The 16,345-nt window shown below is 41.6% G+C and overlaps 1 protein-coding gene across 2 annotated transcripts in view; it reads left to right on the forward strand.

The window, feature by feature from the left end:
• Positions 1-712: 712 nt before the first annotated feature.
• LOC307249934 (tensin-2-like) overlaps positions 713-16,345 on the forward strand; it is a 33,281-nt gene continuing 17,648 nt past the window's right edge. For both annotated transcript variants that reach the window (XM_080026834.1, XM_080026835.1), the window contains exons 1-3: positions 713-1,123; positions 13,228-13,336; positions 13,524-13,561. In XM_080026834.1, the coding sequence (XP_079882960.1) occupies positions 992-1,123; positions 13,228-13,336; positions 13,524-13,561 (279 nt within the window). In that variant the 5' untranslated portion in view covers positions 713-991. The remainder of the gene's footprint in view (positions 1,124-13,227; positions 13,337-13,523; positions 13,562-16,345) is intronic.

Raw genomic sequence — 16,345 nt, forward strand, 5'->3', positions numbered from 1 at the left:
TAATAATTTCTTGCAAAAAGTTGGCTTCATTTTTTTTAAGTATATCAGCAGGGTATTTGCATCAGAGTAAGTGACAAAGCAAAGTATCTTGCTTGTGCTCAGGCATGCTAACTCAAAACCATGGCAGGCGAACGAGCAGACCGTTAAAATAAAAGCTATTCATTTCCTGACAGAGGAGCGAGAAGTGGGATCAAGCTTACAGTATGCTCTCACGTGCAAAAGTTACAGAGTCTAGAGGGATGACGTGTGTGAAAGAAGGCTCTATCTAATCACTTCCCCCCATGAGGAAGAAGAGAGTGAGAGAAGGTTGAAGGGAAGCCAAAGGCAATGGGAAGGGCCTGACATCAACAAGCCAAAACAGCAACAACAAGCCAGCAAGAGGAGCCTGATGGAAGAGAGAGAGAGACATAGAGAGAGAGAGACAGAGAAAGGAAGACTGGAAGGTCTGTGAGTGTGGAGCGGGAAGGGGAAGTGTGCAATACATTTGAGGGGTCTGTAGAGTCGCAGAGAAGGAGGTATTGGCAAGTGGGAAGGGACAGGAGAGGAGTGTTGGGCTATGCTTTCACGCTTTTCCTAGTGAGGGTAGGCAGTGCAGCAGGGGGACAGGGGAAGAGTGTAAGGTGAGAGGCAGGGTGAAAGAGTGGAGGGTCTGTGCCTGCTGGCGACACTTCTTGGAGAGGGGAGAGAAAGAGAGAGCTTGTAAGAGGAGAGGGGAAAGGAAAAAGTCATCTGGGGTGGACTTCAAGGCAGGCACAAGCTGTCAGACAGAAGGGGGCCGAGGTGTGAAGAGTCGCTAAGGGAAAGGAGAAGGAGCATGTCCAAGTGGAAGACATTCGCTGTGGCAGGAACATAAGGAGACCCGTCTGCAGTAAACATGAAGCGTTGAGAGCAAGAGAGACCTTCTGGAGCAAAAAATAACTTGTATATGGAAGGCGCGGATAGGAGTTGTGGAAATTGAAGATACGAGGAGAAAGAGGTGTCTGCTGGAAGTATGGGGTGCATTCAGAGCACGAGCGCCGCTGGCAGGGTGCAGCAACTTGGACCTGCTAGTAGTGACACAGGAGGAGGAATCCCCACAAAGGGAGAGCCCGAGGTGCATCCTGAAATCCTTCAACTTGCTGAGGTAGGTGAATGACTAAGCCCCCCCCCCCCCCTGGGAAACTGTAAACAAATGGCTTGTTTGTGATCATACAGCATGTTGAGTCCAAAGCACAACCTTTCTGATGTAGCAATAACATGGTACTGGCATGTTTGGATGTGTGTGTGTTGTTGATATTGCTTTTCATTTCAGACTCAGCAGAAGATGCTGAACTTTGTTTAATTGTTATACAAAATATTAAGCGCACACACACACACAAGACATTGACATTGACAAAAGACATCCAAAGATTTATCACTGCGGTTCCAAATTAGATAGAGCCCGGACTCCAAAGCATTTCTCTCTCTCTCTCTCTCTCTTTCTCTCTCTCTCTCTCTCTCTCTCTCTCTCTCTCTCTCTCTCTCTCTCGCTCTCTCTCTCTTACAAAATATTTCTCCTGTGTATTTTTATCAACATCAAGCAATGCAGAAGCATCTCATGCCGCACATGCTTGCACACCGAGGGATAAACGTGTATTGTAGGTCACATTTAGACCTGCACCAGAAGTGCGCCTTTCGTGCATTAGTAATTTGTTGATTTGAGTAACGGTCAAAAGCATTTGATTTTGATGACCTTCTAAATGTATCGCTCCCAGTACGAGCGAAGGAATCTGTGGCCATGAACGGAGTTGGGAGAAGAAGGAAAAAGACACTGACAGTATAGCCAAGGATCCACTTCATTGCTGTTAATCTTGTCCCCCGGGGGTCATGGTTCAAGAGGAAGTGGTATAAGTTACTGTCCCGTTTCCGAAATCCGCCGTCTGCCTGTCTGCAGGCTCTATTTAGGAACACGTATGGGTTTAGGAGCAAGCCGCAATGCTACACACCTAAAGCCTCAGGGGGACTTTGATAGAGGCTAAAATATAAGAGTGTCTGTCGGTTAAGCGCCAAGGCCACACACCAGAATGTGTGCGCCAGCACATGTCACTGTAAATCACACTCCAGCATCATGTGTGTCAGAGGAATAGAACAAAGACAATTTATATCATGTCATTTCGTCACTTTATTTTTGCAAAAATGTTCCTAAAAGTTTGGCTTTGTGTGTATTGTTTCACACAGTGCTGTGAGGGGCCACACAGAGAATGGATCATGTTGGAACATAAAAACATTACTCAGATCACATGTGGCTTCAAATCCCTGAAAGCCCTGATTGTGTGATTGTGTCCGTCTAGATGTGTGTGTGTGTGTGTGTGTGTGTGTGTGTGTGTGTGTGTGTGTGTGTGTGTGTGTTTGTGTGTGTGTGTGTGTGTGTGTGTGTGTGTGTGTGTGTGTGTGTGTGTGTGTGTGTGTGTGTGTGTGTGTGAGTGTGTGTGTGTGTGTGTGAAGCAGTCATGCCAAATTATGATAACATGGTCCCAAATGAATGGGTGGACTCTGCAATTGAGAGGAATGAAATGTGTCATACAGGCAACAAGTCCAGGAGTTCTTTGTGTTAGTCTTTGTTGCTTTGTTTTTGTTTCTAGCTTTTTCTCTTTCTCTCTCTCTTTATCTCACACACACAAACACTCATTCCGACTCCTATTTTCAGCATTTTCATGGCTGTTTAGAGGTGACACCCTTACTCATGCAGGTTATAAATACCCAACCAGATCTAGAGCATACCCCTGCCTTGCCACCTGCTCCCGTCCCTTCCTGGTTGGATCGTGTGTGTGTGTGTGTGTGTGTGTGTGTGTGTGTGTGTGTGTGTGTGTGTGTGTGTGTGTGTGTGTGTGTGTGTGTGTGTGTGAGTGTCATCGCAAGTGAGGTGTCACTGTAAAGAAACACTCACGCAGGCCAAGGCATTTAGTGCAGAGGGGGTGTGTCACTGCACTCTATATTCATTTACTGTATGTGTGTGTGTGTGTGTGTGTGTGTGTGTGTGTGTGTGTGTGTGTGTGTGTGTGTGTGTGTGTGTGTTGCAGCCGTACATGATTACCATTTGAATTACATTAGCACAGTCTGAAAGGAAATATTTAAAAAACATTTCGATGCATGAGAGAGAAGTTAGAAAAACCCTTTGGAATGACACTGATATTCAGTTATCTGTACTGTATCATTGACTCATGTAGCTGTAATGTCTGCACTCTTTCGAAAAACAATGAAGTGATTATATATTGGTAAGCTCAACTTTGCAGAACGTTTCTACATTTCCTATGTCAGTCTAGATGAGTTGTTTTGGAATGCATGCAACCCTTAAAATGGTGCTGCTGATGCCATCCCAGTAAAAAAAAAAAAAAAATGCTCATGCAACCGCAGTCATAAAGAAAGCCATTATGCTTCTGTTGCTGCCTGACCCTCTCCTCATCTCCATATTAGAAGTGGAAGTGCTCCAGGGCTCTCTGCAGCAGTCCGACATGCTTGTAGAATGACATAGACTTTGGCTGCAGAAACCCTAATGGGGCGGGGTTCTTTAATTCTACACTGCAACACTGCTGATAGTCACGGAAGCCTCCAAGGACTGAACGTAAACTCAACCAAAGCTCCTTTCTCCTGCTATCAAAAGTACGTCAAGTGTGGAAGACACAATATCACAAACACCTGCAACGTTTAATGCAGTCCATATTTAGCCATTCTTAACAAATACTTTAACGGAGCTTAATTGCTTAACATAATAACAAAAATTAAACACTTAATGTGTACGGGCAAGGCAGGATGTGAAAAGACACAATCACAAACACTACTGCTAACAGCTCTGCTAGAATGCTGTGATAAGTTCAAGCGGTTTCTTTCAATGGTTTTAAGAGCTTTGTTTACTTGTGCACAGAAACAAAAGATTGACTGCCAACCTTTTAGCACACTTGATGTTTGCACTTGAAAAACAGCATCCCATTCTTATGCATCTAACAACATTTGTAAACCATAAATATGAGTTAATGTTAAATTTGCATAGAACACACATTTAATTGTATGTGCAATAATTCACTAAATATGATTAAGTTGTATTACTCAGGGTTTTAACCAGCCTGTCCCCCTTTGCTCTCCCTGTATTTTCCACTCCTGAGTCCTGATATAGAATTTTCAAAGGTTAGTAGCCTTTATAGTAGAAATGTCTGTCCTTAAATGCACTACTGCTATTTGTCCACCAGGCGATGCCCTATGCTGCGTTTTGAGTTTGAACTTCAAACTGTCACACTACTGGCATCAACAGATGGGTTATAGTGGTGAAGTTACAACATGGAAAATATAAAATGGTGTTCATCCTAAATTACATGTTAAAGTCGTCTTGTGAGACCTCCAAGATTGAGAAGACACTGTACTCCAGTCTCCAGTGACTATAACCTGAACTCAATCAGCTATTGTAGATCGTATTCCTCTCCTACTACCAGGCCTGCCCACACAAATGGCTGGGCCCCTGAAAACCTCCAGTCAATGGGCCCCCCTTACCCATTACTCCTATCAACAATGAGTGTGAGTGCGCTCATCCCTCAATAAACACATACATGTATTTGTAGAGAGACTAACTATCTTATCAACCGGGGACTTGCAGGGACAGTTGGGAGAGCAAGGGCTCATTATTATTTTAAAATAGTAGCACATTTCTGACTTAGCCCAGCATACCTACCAATTTATTTTGATTCTCTTACACTCACACAATTGTTTAACAGATCAACAGATCTCTACAAAATAATCAGTTCACACAGAGACATTGTTCTTCTTTAGTATTCACTAAAGCAAACAGTTTTTTCACAATTTGCACGTTTTCTATGCTACTAGTTTCTGGTAAGATACATTTACACTAATTGACTGCACCAAATATTGCACTTTTTTGTATTCCTGCACATGACATTAAATCATTTGAAATCTTTTGATGGTATTGTTGAAATAAATAACACTTAAAAAAACACATTCTTCACACACAAATGAAAAAAGGCGGTTCTCTACAAGAATAACCAAACCAACCTCCTCAAAACTATAAAGTTGGCCTATGTTTGGTTGCAACATTTAGGCTTAGTTCATTCTGCTCTCATCACTGCAAAAGCACTGAAATCATTACAAAAACAGTTCTTAATCTTTGAACTCAAATCTGTTCCTTCAATTATTTCCAACTTCTTTGTGCCTTGTGTCTTTCTTTGCATAAAGAACTTTTTTAGGTCTATTTTTGTTTTTAGAAACAATACAGAAAGCAGGACCTTGGTGGTTAAGGCAAACATTAAAACAGGCTGATGCTGCTCGTCAGCTTCATTGTGGTAGGACCCGTCTGGTTGGTCAATTGGCCAGGTTTGTGAAAAACTGGTCAGACCTGGCTGGCCTGGTCATCCTGAAGACTTATGTCAAAGCCTTTAGAAGTTATTGTTCCCAAAGGGAAATTCTTTTTCACAAAAATGTACGTTATGGGGAGAGATCATTTAAACCTGTTTGTAGACCCAGGAAAATTACAGAGTAACTAGCCTGTCCTCTTTATAAGAATGTGGAAGAACTACAAAAGGTACCCAACCTGTTTTTTCATGGGGTCCAAATACTTTTCACAGCCACACCCAGACACAAGTAGCAGGTACATATGTTTTCCGTGAGCAGGAACGACTCAGGAAATATAATCCAGCCAAAACTGTTTAATATCAAAACCCAATCTTGTCACCATTTGGCACACAAAGGGTTTATAGGATGGATTATGTTTGAAACAGTTACACTCCGCTGTGCTCAATCTGAAACATTTTGAACATTTCTGCTTTTCTACTGCTTTTTAAATGGCCGTAAGCGGAGCCGCGGCTCTGTATAAACACCCAACTTTGAATAGATATTGACATAAATATCTAAAAATCTAAAAACAAAGTTTAGCTTAGTTAGGTTCTTGGCTTCCAAAGACCATGCCCCCCCCCCCCCCCCAAGTGGCTGGGTGTTACTAGAATTATTTCATCAAACTACCCAAGTGTTTGAATAATTGAAACTGAGTCAGGCCTTCTTGGAAGCAGGTGAATTTACTTGCAAACAGCATACAAGGGTCAAACAACAATGTACCTGGCTTGATACATGGTTGAATACATCGAATGAACAGTGTACAGAGATTATATGCAAGAGAAGTTGGTGTGTGCGCAAACACATACTAAGTTTGGTGTGTCCAGCCCTTGTTTTTGCTGGCGAAAGCAGAAACATTTTAATTGGCAGATATTCCCAGAAATTCATCTCAGCTGGTGTTATCCTTCATACAATGTCTGATAACAGAATATGGGGAGTGAAACTACTGTGCACATGAATGCGTCATACCTCTGTATGGGCCAAAATCTTATTAGCTTCTTCAAGGCTAAACAACACTTGAAGCAAAACACTTTGGTTAGTGGGACAAAGTTCAACAGCCAGAAAGCATGTATTGTGCATTAAAATATTATACAATAAAGCAAATTAAATTCTGTTAACATTCCACCCTTTTTATAATATTTAATGCAACTTTCAGGTAACACTTCAAAGCAAAAAGGTAAAGCATATGAGTAAATAAATTTCAGTCAAGCAGAATAATATCAAGTACATCAACATCACAGTTGTGAAAATGCAAGTTTGTGTACTGGTGCAACAGTCTATGTACAGTTTCAGAGAGGACAGTTTTTTGCAGAAGCCAGGGAACAGGAACCTAGGTCGTCTTGATGGTCTACAAGTCCTTTTTGTGGCATTTTGACGCAAAGTGTCCTTCATATCACAGTCACTGGGGGAATGGTTATGTAGGATATTACCATAACCGATTCAGACTGTTCCTCAGTGTCCAATTGTCCTTATTGAAGAATGGTCAGCTTCGTCTTCTCCTTGCATCTGAAACAGAATGAATTTGAGCAGTAACATGTTCTCAAAAGAAATGCTCATCATTCTGCCAGGGTTGTTTCTAAAATATCATCCTTCAGTTCACATTTTTTTTTCTGTGTTTGGGCAGCATTCAAGCACACACAGGCAGTCAGGCCCTCCCTTTTCTGAATGGGACTGAATCACACACACACCACATTCCTGAGAAGCTCTCTACTTCTCCAAATCTGACATGGTGTTATAGTTTGTTCTTCAAATAACACAAGTTAACATGTAGGTTAAGTATAGGTGTCTTTACAGTTAACCAGTTTTTGAATCAATTTATATCAACAATACACATTATGATCATATTTTCAGCATAAAAATCCCCTTTAACTTGTAATTCAAATCAAAAGCATTGAACAAGTCTTTTCAGTGAACATTTTCATAAAAAGAACACAAAAGGACGCTTTTTTGTAAGTTTATGCTGGAACTTCAAATGATTGACTACACCTTTAATCTTTAAGGTTCACTATGGGGCTTGGATTGGCAAGATATTCAGCTCTAAACTTTAAAGCTTTTAGCAATTTAGTCAGAACTCTGGTCATCTTTAGGAGACAAGCATTTTATAACCCATCATAACAGCATAACAATTGTATGCACACTTACAAAACCTTCTATCTCCCTTCCCCTACATACTTTTTCTTTCTTTATAACATCCATAAACAATCAGTTCCAAACAATCTTTTTCCTCTTACACTTTCAACAACATTCTCTTATTCATCTCTTTGGCCACCACCTTTCTCTTTACTGTTCACGATGGGGGCTTGGATCAAATGTAAAGTCAGATATTTGATCATATGTAAGAGGGGCAGTTGCTTACAAGTAATTTAATTTTTTTTTAAATGTAAAATCTAATCAATTTAACAGGGTGAACACCCCTATTCCCTCCAATTGATTAACAAAATTCACCAATTTAAAACTAGAACACCCTATGTGATGTATTCTAAACAAAACAAAACAAAATCAGCTGTTAATATTCACCTGATTTCAAGAAAGCCTCGACTCGCTCAGCTTTGGCTCCGGAGTCCGTCACCCCCCCTCTATCCAAGTCGAGTCTGCTGACGGCCTCTCCCTGTAGCAACGGGCTGGAGGTCTTCTGTGGAGAGTCCCAGACTCCCCCGTCTTCACGTGCAGGCTCTTCTTGTCCAGAGAAGAGGATGTTGGATCCGGCAACTCGAAACTGAAACTGAATCAGGCCCTCTTGGAAGCAGGTGAAATTTACTTGCAAACAGCATACAAGGGAATCAACAATGTACCTGGCTTGATACATGGTTGAATACATCGAATGAACAGTGTACAGAGATTATATGCAAGAGAAGTTGGTGTGTGCGCAAACACATACTAAGTTTGGTGTGTCCAGCCCTTGTTTTTGCTGGCGAAAGCAGAAACATTTTAATTGGCAGATATTCCCAGAAATTCATCTCAGCTGGTGTTATCCTTCATACAATGTCTGATAACAGAATATGGGGAGTGAAACTACTGTGCACATGAATGCGTCATACCTCTGTATGGGCCAAAATCTTATTAGCTTCTTCAAGGCTAAACAACACTTGAAGCAAAACACTTTGGTTAGTGGGACAAAGTTCAACAGCCAGAAAGCATGTATTGTGCATTAAAATATTATACAATAAAGCAAATTAAATTCTGTTAACACTGGGCCCTAGAAAGCCTTCCCACTTTCTACCCCTTATGGGCGGCCCTGCCTACTACCATGCACCTATGAAAATGTACTGTTGTGTTTGAGTGACATTTCACTTGTTGTGATTTTTATTCAACTGATCTACAAGTTGTCTCAGGTCTGCAGCCACAAAACCCATATAGCCTACTTACACGGGAAAACATTTGTAATTTGGATGACCCAGAGCAAATGGAAAAAGGAAAAATCAATCAATATCTATTAGTCACATGCCCCTCTACTGTGTCTTGGTTAGGGTGGTGACTTGAGTACTCCCACAATATCGCCATGTTATAATAATATATAGGCTATCAAAATGAATAATATATTTATAAAGTATATATTAATTACTTTTCTTTTGTAGATAATTCAGCTTGTTTTGCATTCAGTCTATTGTGGAATGTCAAACGGCGTATTATTTCTTTATATGTAAAGAAAGTGATGCTTCATGCTATGTTGTTGCTTTCCTTTGAAGTGAGTCTGTTCCATCTACCTTCTCAGTGCCATTACTGAAAACATACTCTTCCATCTCGGGCCGGATTTATGAAACTCAGTGATTACATCAGTCAATTAATTAAAGCTATGACATTTACAAGTTATGTCAAGTCTACCGGTCCATTGTCTCCATGACAAAATCCACCCACAAACAAACACACACACACACACACACACACACAAGGGACTCAGATTCAACACATTCAGCAGATGCCATCGTATCACGCAACTTCCATTCATCATAACAGCTGGGGACATAATGTCAATAATCCAATGGTACACTGCTGCTCTAATTGCAAGATCAATACATACAGCATTATGGGAGTGTGTCCCGTCAATGCATGTGAGATTCTGATCAATGTGGGTCAGCCATCAAGTGAAAACTGTTTTTCCAGCTGAGCTAGAGTATTGCTAACCCTAACCCAACAATGATTAAAACCCTGTTTGACCCCGGGACACGACAGTGGGACATCACACGGTCATTAGAATAAAAAAGCGATTTAGTCTGCATAACTTCAAAATCACAGCATTTACAGTATACTATTGTTCTCAAAGCAATGTTCATCAAATAAACACCTGTTGTAAATCTCTATACAGGGGTGAAGTTGATGTTAGCTTAGCTTAGTGGTTAGACTAGCAGGGAAAAGCTAGCCTGGCTCATGAATGACAAAACGAGCGCCTCATTAAAACTTAAAGAGGATATTATCAACATGTTTATGTATCAAATGACAATGTAAACCATTACAGGAAATTGTTGGTATTATCACCTGAATCTTTACCTTGCCTCAGCTTGTCAGTTTCAGCCTATCATTTAGATGTCTGGCCTGCAATTTAAAAGTTTTGGTTCACTCTCAGCTGTTTTCAGCAACAAAAAAAACCTCCAAAACAACCGGTGCACACCATGTGCCCAGCACCAAAGGGCAGTCAGACGGAGTTAGCAACTAGCTGGTGAATATAGCGGAGCATTTAGCAGATGAAGTGCCAGATATTTCCCTAAGGAGTTGTTACACACCAAAATAGAGCCAGAACTGAACGAGTACTGGACTTAAATGTATCTTGTGACATCAAACTTGACTCTGAAATAATGATAAAGTTTCTCCACAACTGCTGGATGACTAAATTAGAAACTGTTTGCTAACGGGTTCGACATATCAACTTCATATCAAAAGGTGATGATATGTCAATTATGTGTTACACTTTTCCCCACTGTCCTCAAGTGCTCGAGTAAAAATTAATTTTATTGCAGGTTAAAGCCCATTTTACATCCTTTTTTCTGGGTTCATGTTAGTCAACCTTATTTAAATTGACCAGGAAATCGGTTTCCCAAAATGTCAAACTTTCCCTTTAAAGCGCTTACTTGCTGACTGTATAGTTAATGAAGTTGTGGTAAGCATGTATTAGGCTTCTATTGAGGTACTTCAAATTATATATACCTATATATATTTCAAGAATGAAATGTTTTTGCTTGATAAACCTTCCAGTAGCCTACCACCTGCAAATAAATACCAAATTCTTGAATTTAGTAGTGCTTTGCATGTTAATAAAAACAATTCATGTTGGGTGTCTTTTAAGTGTAGTTGAAGCAAATTGGCTTGCATTTATGTTCACATTATGCAACCACACAACGCTCAAGGTAGGGCTGCATAAAAACATGAATTATGTATTTTTAGTCATAAAGAATTTAAAGAATTCTGTATACAGTTTCCTTTCACTCTCGGTTGCTGGTGGTGGAAGAAGTGAGAGACTCTGGCGTCGTATAGTCAATAAGTAAGCGTTTGTGAGAGTGAGTCCAAACCTGCGTGCGTGCACCTTCACTTTCCACAGTTAAATTCAATGCCCCTCCTGTCTGGAAAAATCCAGGCGTCGGAAAAAAGTAAACGAAAAAAAAATGGCAGAGCTTAGAAATGTTTTTTTTAAGACCTGAGAAATGCATCAAGCCATTTAACAAGTAAAGAAACACCACGTTGTTTGTGGCCCTCCATCTCCCCCATTGCCTCATGCACACAAACACAAACAGCCCTCCTGATGTTTCCAGGCCCCTCCTCCTCCTGCTCTACTCAAGGACAGATTTAATGGATTAATGTGCTTCATGCTGTCAGAAGGCAATGCTTTGAAAGGGCATTACCATAACTTTATATAATAATGTTCCTATTTCTTTTCACTGGGACACTTGAGTGTTGCTTTATGAAAAGAAGAAATCCAGGAATTATGACTCAGGGCATAATTTATTATTTGAAGGGGACAAACCCTCACTGGGGCTGTGTGCCTATGTTAACAGAGGCATGTTTAGGGCTTTTCCTCAAAGTTAATGCTTTGTTTTTGTATCTCCTTTGTCATTCCATGCAAACAACTATTATTGATTATCCTTGAGTTCATTGAAGGTAGTACAAGCATTTCAGCCAATTATATAGCATCAGCAGAGATTTGGGCCAGTTCAGTGCCAGATGTACCTACGTCTTTCTCTTTGCTTTGCCCACAGATGTCTCGTGTTTACACAGCTGCCTTTATGATTCAGTGTGGTACCACCTTGCAGCGTTGAAAGGAAACTTGTAGTAAGCCTGTCGTTTAAAGAGAACTACGTCATCCATACTTTGAGAGACTAGAATGACACCAACTGACATTTACATAATCTGGCCAATATCTTTGATGATATTATTGCTTCACTGTTCAGTTCCTCTGAGTATATGGTAAAATATTATCAGCTGTTGGCTGACTAATTATTTTTTATATATATTATTTCCATATTGACGGACCATACTTAATTGTAATATGAATCACTTTTTTTACTATTTCCTATATTTATTGTATTGCCATGTGGAAAGTTCTTCCGAATGGCTATTAAAGTATCTGAATCTGAATGGTAAGGTGGAGGAAAAATGAAACTGCACAATTTAACAAGACCAAGAGAACACAGCTATGTGCTACTTGTAGACTTTAAAAAGGTTCAGCAGTGCTACTGTGTTAGTATGCTAGCATTTGCTAAATATCTAAGGGACTATTATGTAGTTAATAAAAATGCCTTTGCTCAGATCCCTGAAACTTGATGAAATTACTCAAAGCAGGCATTCTGTGTTTCCCGAATGGTACTAAAACAAAGTTTACTTTGCTTCAGCATCGTCATATTAACATTATTACCATTATCTATCTTTTAGTCACAAATACATTACCTCATTGCGATGCATTCTGCGGTCTCTTTTTCACACGCACTAGCAAAGATCTTAATGACAGCAGGCACTGATGTTGTAAAAGAAAACACTACAGCTTTTGTCCAAAGGGGAACTAGAATCTAACCAGACATATTCCTCATTGTCACTTTAACACAAAGTATTAGAAAACGTTCCAATTTTGACCTGATGTCAAAGTGTTATTCATCCACTGTTGGACATGCAAGTCTTTCTATAGTTGTTGAGCTATTTTAGTCTGGACCAAAGTTGTGGACAGACCAACAGATGGACGGACACCTATAAAGCCATTCAAGCCAATAATATGGCGAATGAGTAATGACACATTCCAGTGTGGACAGAGACTATAAGACAACAAAGGTACAACCTGACACACCAAGGGACTTTAAGGAAAACTAATAGCATCACTAAGTCAATGAACACTCAGTCTATCTCATCACTCACCATTACCTTAACTGTGATTGTGCAGCACATTAGAGGATGCCGACATGCACAAAAAGCTGCCTTTTTCGTCTTCATGTCTGCCCGCTTACTGAGACAGAATTGGGACGGAGTTAAAAGACGAGCCAACAGGATGCCCTAAATGCAGCGTGATATGATTGTGTTTTTGTTTTGTTTGTTGTTTGTGGAGGTCGCTGAAGATACAGCAGCGCTCCAATGCTGGCGTGTCACTGAACAAGCGCATATCTGTAGTGACAGCAGCCACACAGGAGACCGTGACTGTCCAATGCTTCACATAGAACCATGCTGAGATGAGAAACCTTGAGACACTAGGAAAACCTGCATGAACTGAACATGTCACATAACCGCATACTCAGTAGAAAGTGCATATTATCACAAGGGCATTCATATTGGCTTCAGTCATGTCAAACTAACCCATTGTTGCATGATGAAGCGAGAAATGTATTGTTTTCACCTCTCCATTATGTCTATGTATTTGTTGTGAAATGAAAAATGATTTGACACCCCCCCTGTGTTTCTTGTCTTCAGCTGGCCAAAGCCAAAGGGAGCCACGCCTTCACGGAGAGGAGCTTCAAGAGGAAGAGGGTGTGCCATGTGTGCAGGGAGAACATCGACAACCCCGGGGCTGTCTGCAAGGGTGAGTGCACTAGTCCTCAGTCACTCGGTCAGAGACACAACCTAACCAGCGTGGATGCATACACACACCTATAGACCTGGCATAGATGAGCTCACTCTAACTGTCCTTTCTCCGTCTCTCTCAAGAGGATGGACTGTCAGAGTTAATCATCTCCCTTACCTCTCTTCTCTCCTCACTTGTTTTACAGATTGCAGGGTTGCAGTTCACAAGACATGTGAAGCCAAGGTAAGCCGGACATTTTTCTCACTAAATTCATCACAGATTTAGATTACACCCCTTTACCTTCCTCCTGTCCTCCTGAGTATGAATTGTGCTCCTGTGTCGGGGGGGTTTCTGGCTTTTTTAATACGGTGTGGAGTAAGCCATGTGCACTGACCTAGATGTGTGGTTGAAGGAGGCCTCCCCCCCATTAACCGCAAAACAGCCAGGTTGCTATGAGTAATCCAGTCATGTGGTAACGTCGTGGCATAGCAGGAGCTCCTTAATGTCCTCAAGCACCCGGGGAGTCTCAGTGGTTGCTCACTGTGGTTCTGTAATACGGCTTGGTATGGAGCATTGGCTGCTTATTAAAAAATTATATTGTGCACATTACTATGACACTCATTAGCGTTGTCTCTGAGAAGTGCTCTAATAGGCTGATCAGCAGTGTGCCCTGAGGTGTATTGGTGGGGGTCAGAGGAGGATAAAGCACAAAGAGCAGCACATCTCAGGAAGATGGCACCTTGAGAGGCACCTGAACAGAAGTTTGTTTTGAGATGTGTTACTGTAGGCATGGGCTTTTTCTCTCTACGTGGCTCTTTATTTTTAGTTCACATTTCTGTCAAATTACGCTGTTATCCTGCAATTGCAGGGATAAGGTGTTTTTGTTTGTAGGCTACACAGTATCACACTGGAATTGCTTCTTGTCGTCCGTGCGTTCTTTGCGGTGCCATTAAACAATCATACAGCGCCAAATTCATTATGCCCACTTAAAGTAACCCGAACAGATCGGACCGCAATGCAAAAGATTGTGTTTTGAGTGAGGGGCCTAATTGTTGTTGTTTTTAGGACCAGGAGGGGATTCTTTCGTTTGTTGAAGACATGGCTGACTACGCTGTGTAAGAGAGAAGCATCACAGCAGCTCAGTATCACAGAGCACAAGTTCATGACCTTACTGTAACTAGGCTGTTATGCCCTCACTGTCCAACTGCACACGCAACAGAATTATTATTATTTAATTTTTCTAAAGCACATTTGCGCTCACTCACTGTCATACAGATTGACCCATCACCGCATAAATCCTTTAGGATTTGTCAAAGGGGGCAAACGTTTGCTTTCCTGCCCCCCCCCACACACACACACACACACACACACACACACATACACAATGTAATGGTGTACGAATTGGTACTACCAGCTGTTGTGCCATGGCAGCAGGTATTAAAAGAGGATTATTATTTTAGTCTTACCCGTCCCCCTGGTCACCACGGTGATAGCCCCACCAAAAAAAAATACTTTTGGCGGCTGCAGGAGAGGCCGGCGCCGTGGACCAGAGTGGACAGCGTCACACGGGACGATGATCAATCTGGATAGGAGAAGTCTGAGGGGGTAAATATAGGAAATAACAAGAATGCCGTAGATGCCTGCCAGTGAGGGATCTGTCGGGGAGACACAAATAAGTGAGGGGCAGCTGGGGAGGCAGACTGTGTGTATGAGTGCGAGTGTGTGTATGCATTCCCAATTGGGGGTATTCATAAATAAAGGGTGAACATTGGGTCAAGGCTGCATATTTGCTGTCTGTTTCATGTCACGCTACATGCTCTCACTGTATGTTTCGTCTACGTTCCTCTTTTATATAAAGACATTGCATCTTTTCTTGTCTACTTCTTTCACCTCTTGCGTCTCGCTGTCATCATCTTTCTTTTTTGCCTTTAATCTAATCAGTTGCACCTAAAGCTTCTCACACCTTCTCTGCTGCAATTTTTCCTTCTATTCAAGTCTTAAATGCTTTCATCAGTGTGTCATGTCATCTTGGTACCATCTCCATATCAGTCATAAGTAAAGCTTTTTTCCTGCATCCTTTGAGCATGTTCTTTTTACTGTATTTGTCTGTCTGCCTGTCTGTCTATCTGTCTTATCAACGGCACTGTCCATCTAACTCTGCCTCTTTGTCCTGCTGCCACGTTTTCTGCCACTCGCCACCTCTGTCTGCCTGTGCCTCAAGCCACCGGAGAGGTCAGTTGACATCAGCACCCTGTGACTATTGCAGGGCTGGCCAGTGTCAGTGTGTGTGTGTGTGTGTGTGTGTGTGTGTGTGTGTGTGTGTGTGTGTGTGTGTGTGTGTGTGTGTGTGTGTGCGTGCATGTGTGCGTGCGTGCATGTGTGCGTGCGTGCATGCATGCAAGCGTGCGTGTAATAGAGAGTGCACACACAAGGGAAAGTGCTTGCAGAGTTGACGTGCTTTACTGTCTATGTGCGTATGACACAGGCATAGCAAAGGGAGGGAGAGCTTTATTGCATGCGCATGCTGGCACAGTGGAACTGTGTGTGTGTTATGGTGAGGGAGGGAGGGAGAGAGCTGGTGAGAGGAAGTGAGCAGAGAGAGCTCGTATGGGAGACAGAGAGAGGGAGGCTGTGTATCCCACTCCACAGACGGGACTACTCAGAGGCAGAGGGAAAGACTGAAGCTGCTTGTTGAGAGGTAAAAACACGCTCTGCGCTGTATTGAGGAAAGCCTTCCAGCTGTAGATACTCGGGCATATCAGTTTTGACTTTTTGAGCGTTTCTTTTCCTTTAATTGTGAACTCTTCTGAAGCCTCTGTGCAGTGTTTGCTCTGATAATGCAGCATGTGATTGTGCATATTATTTCATCAAAGCTGTGGCCGAGGAGCAACTTGCTTTAGCCCAGAAAGAGGATTTCATTTACTATGATTAAAGCAAGTGCAGAAAAATCAAGCAGAGACTCCTGCTGTGACCTACTAAAAAAAATAATACAGAGATTTAAATGTTTAATACCAGAGAGGGAATTCA

The sequence above is a fragment of the Ammodytes marinus genome (genome assembly GCF_949987685.1).
Source record: "Ammodytes marinus genome assembly, chromosome: 4".
Taxonomy (NCBI): Eukaryota; Metazoa; Chordata; class Actinopteri; order Uranoscopiformes; family Ammodytidae; genus Ammodytes; species Ammodytes marinus.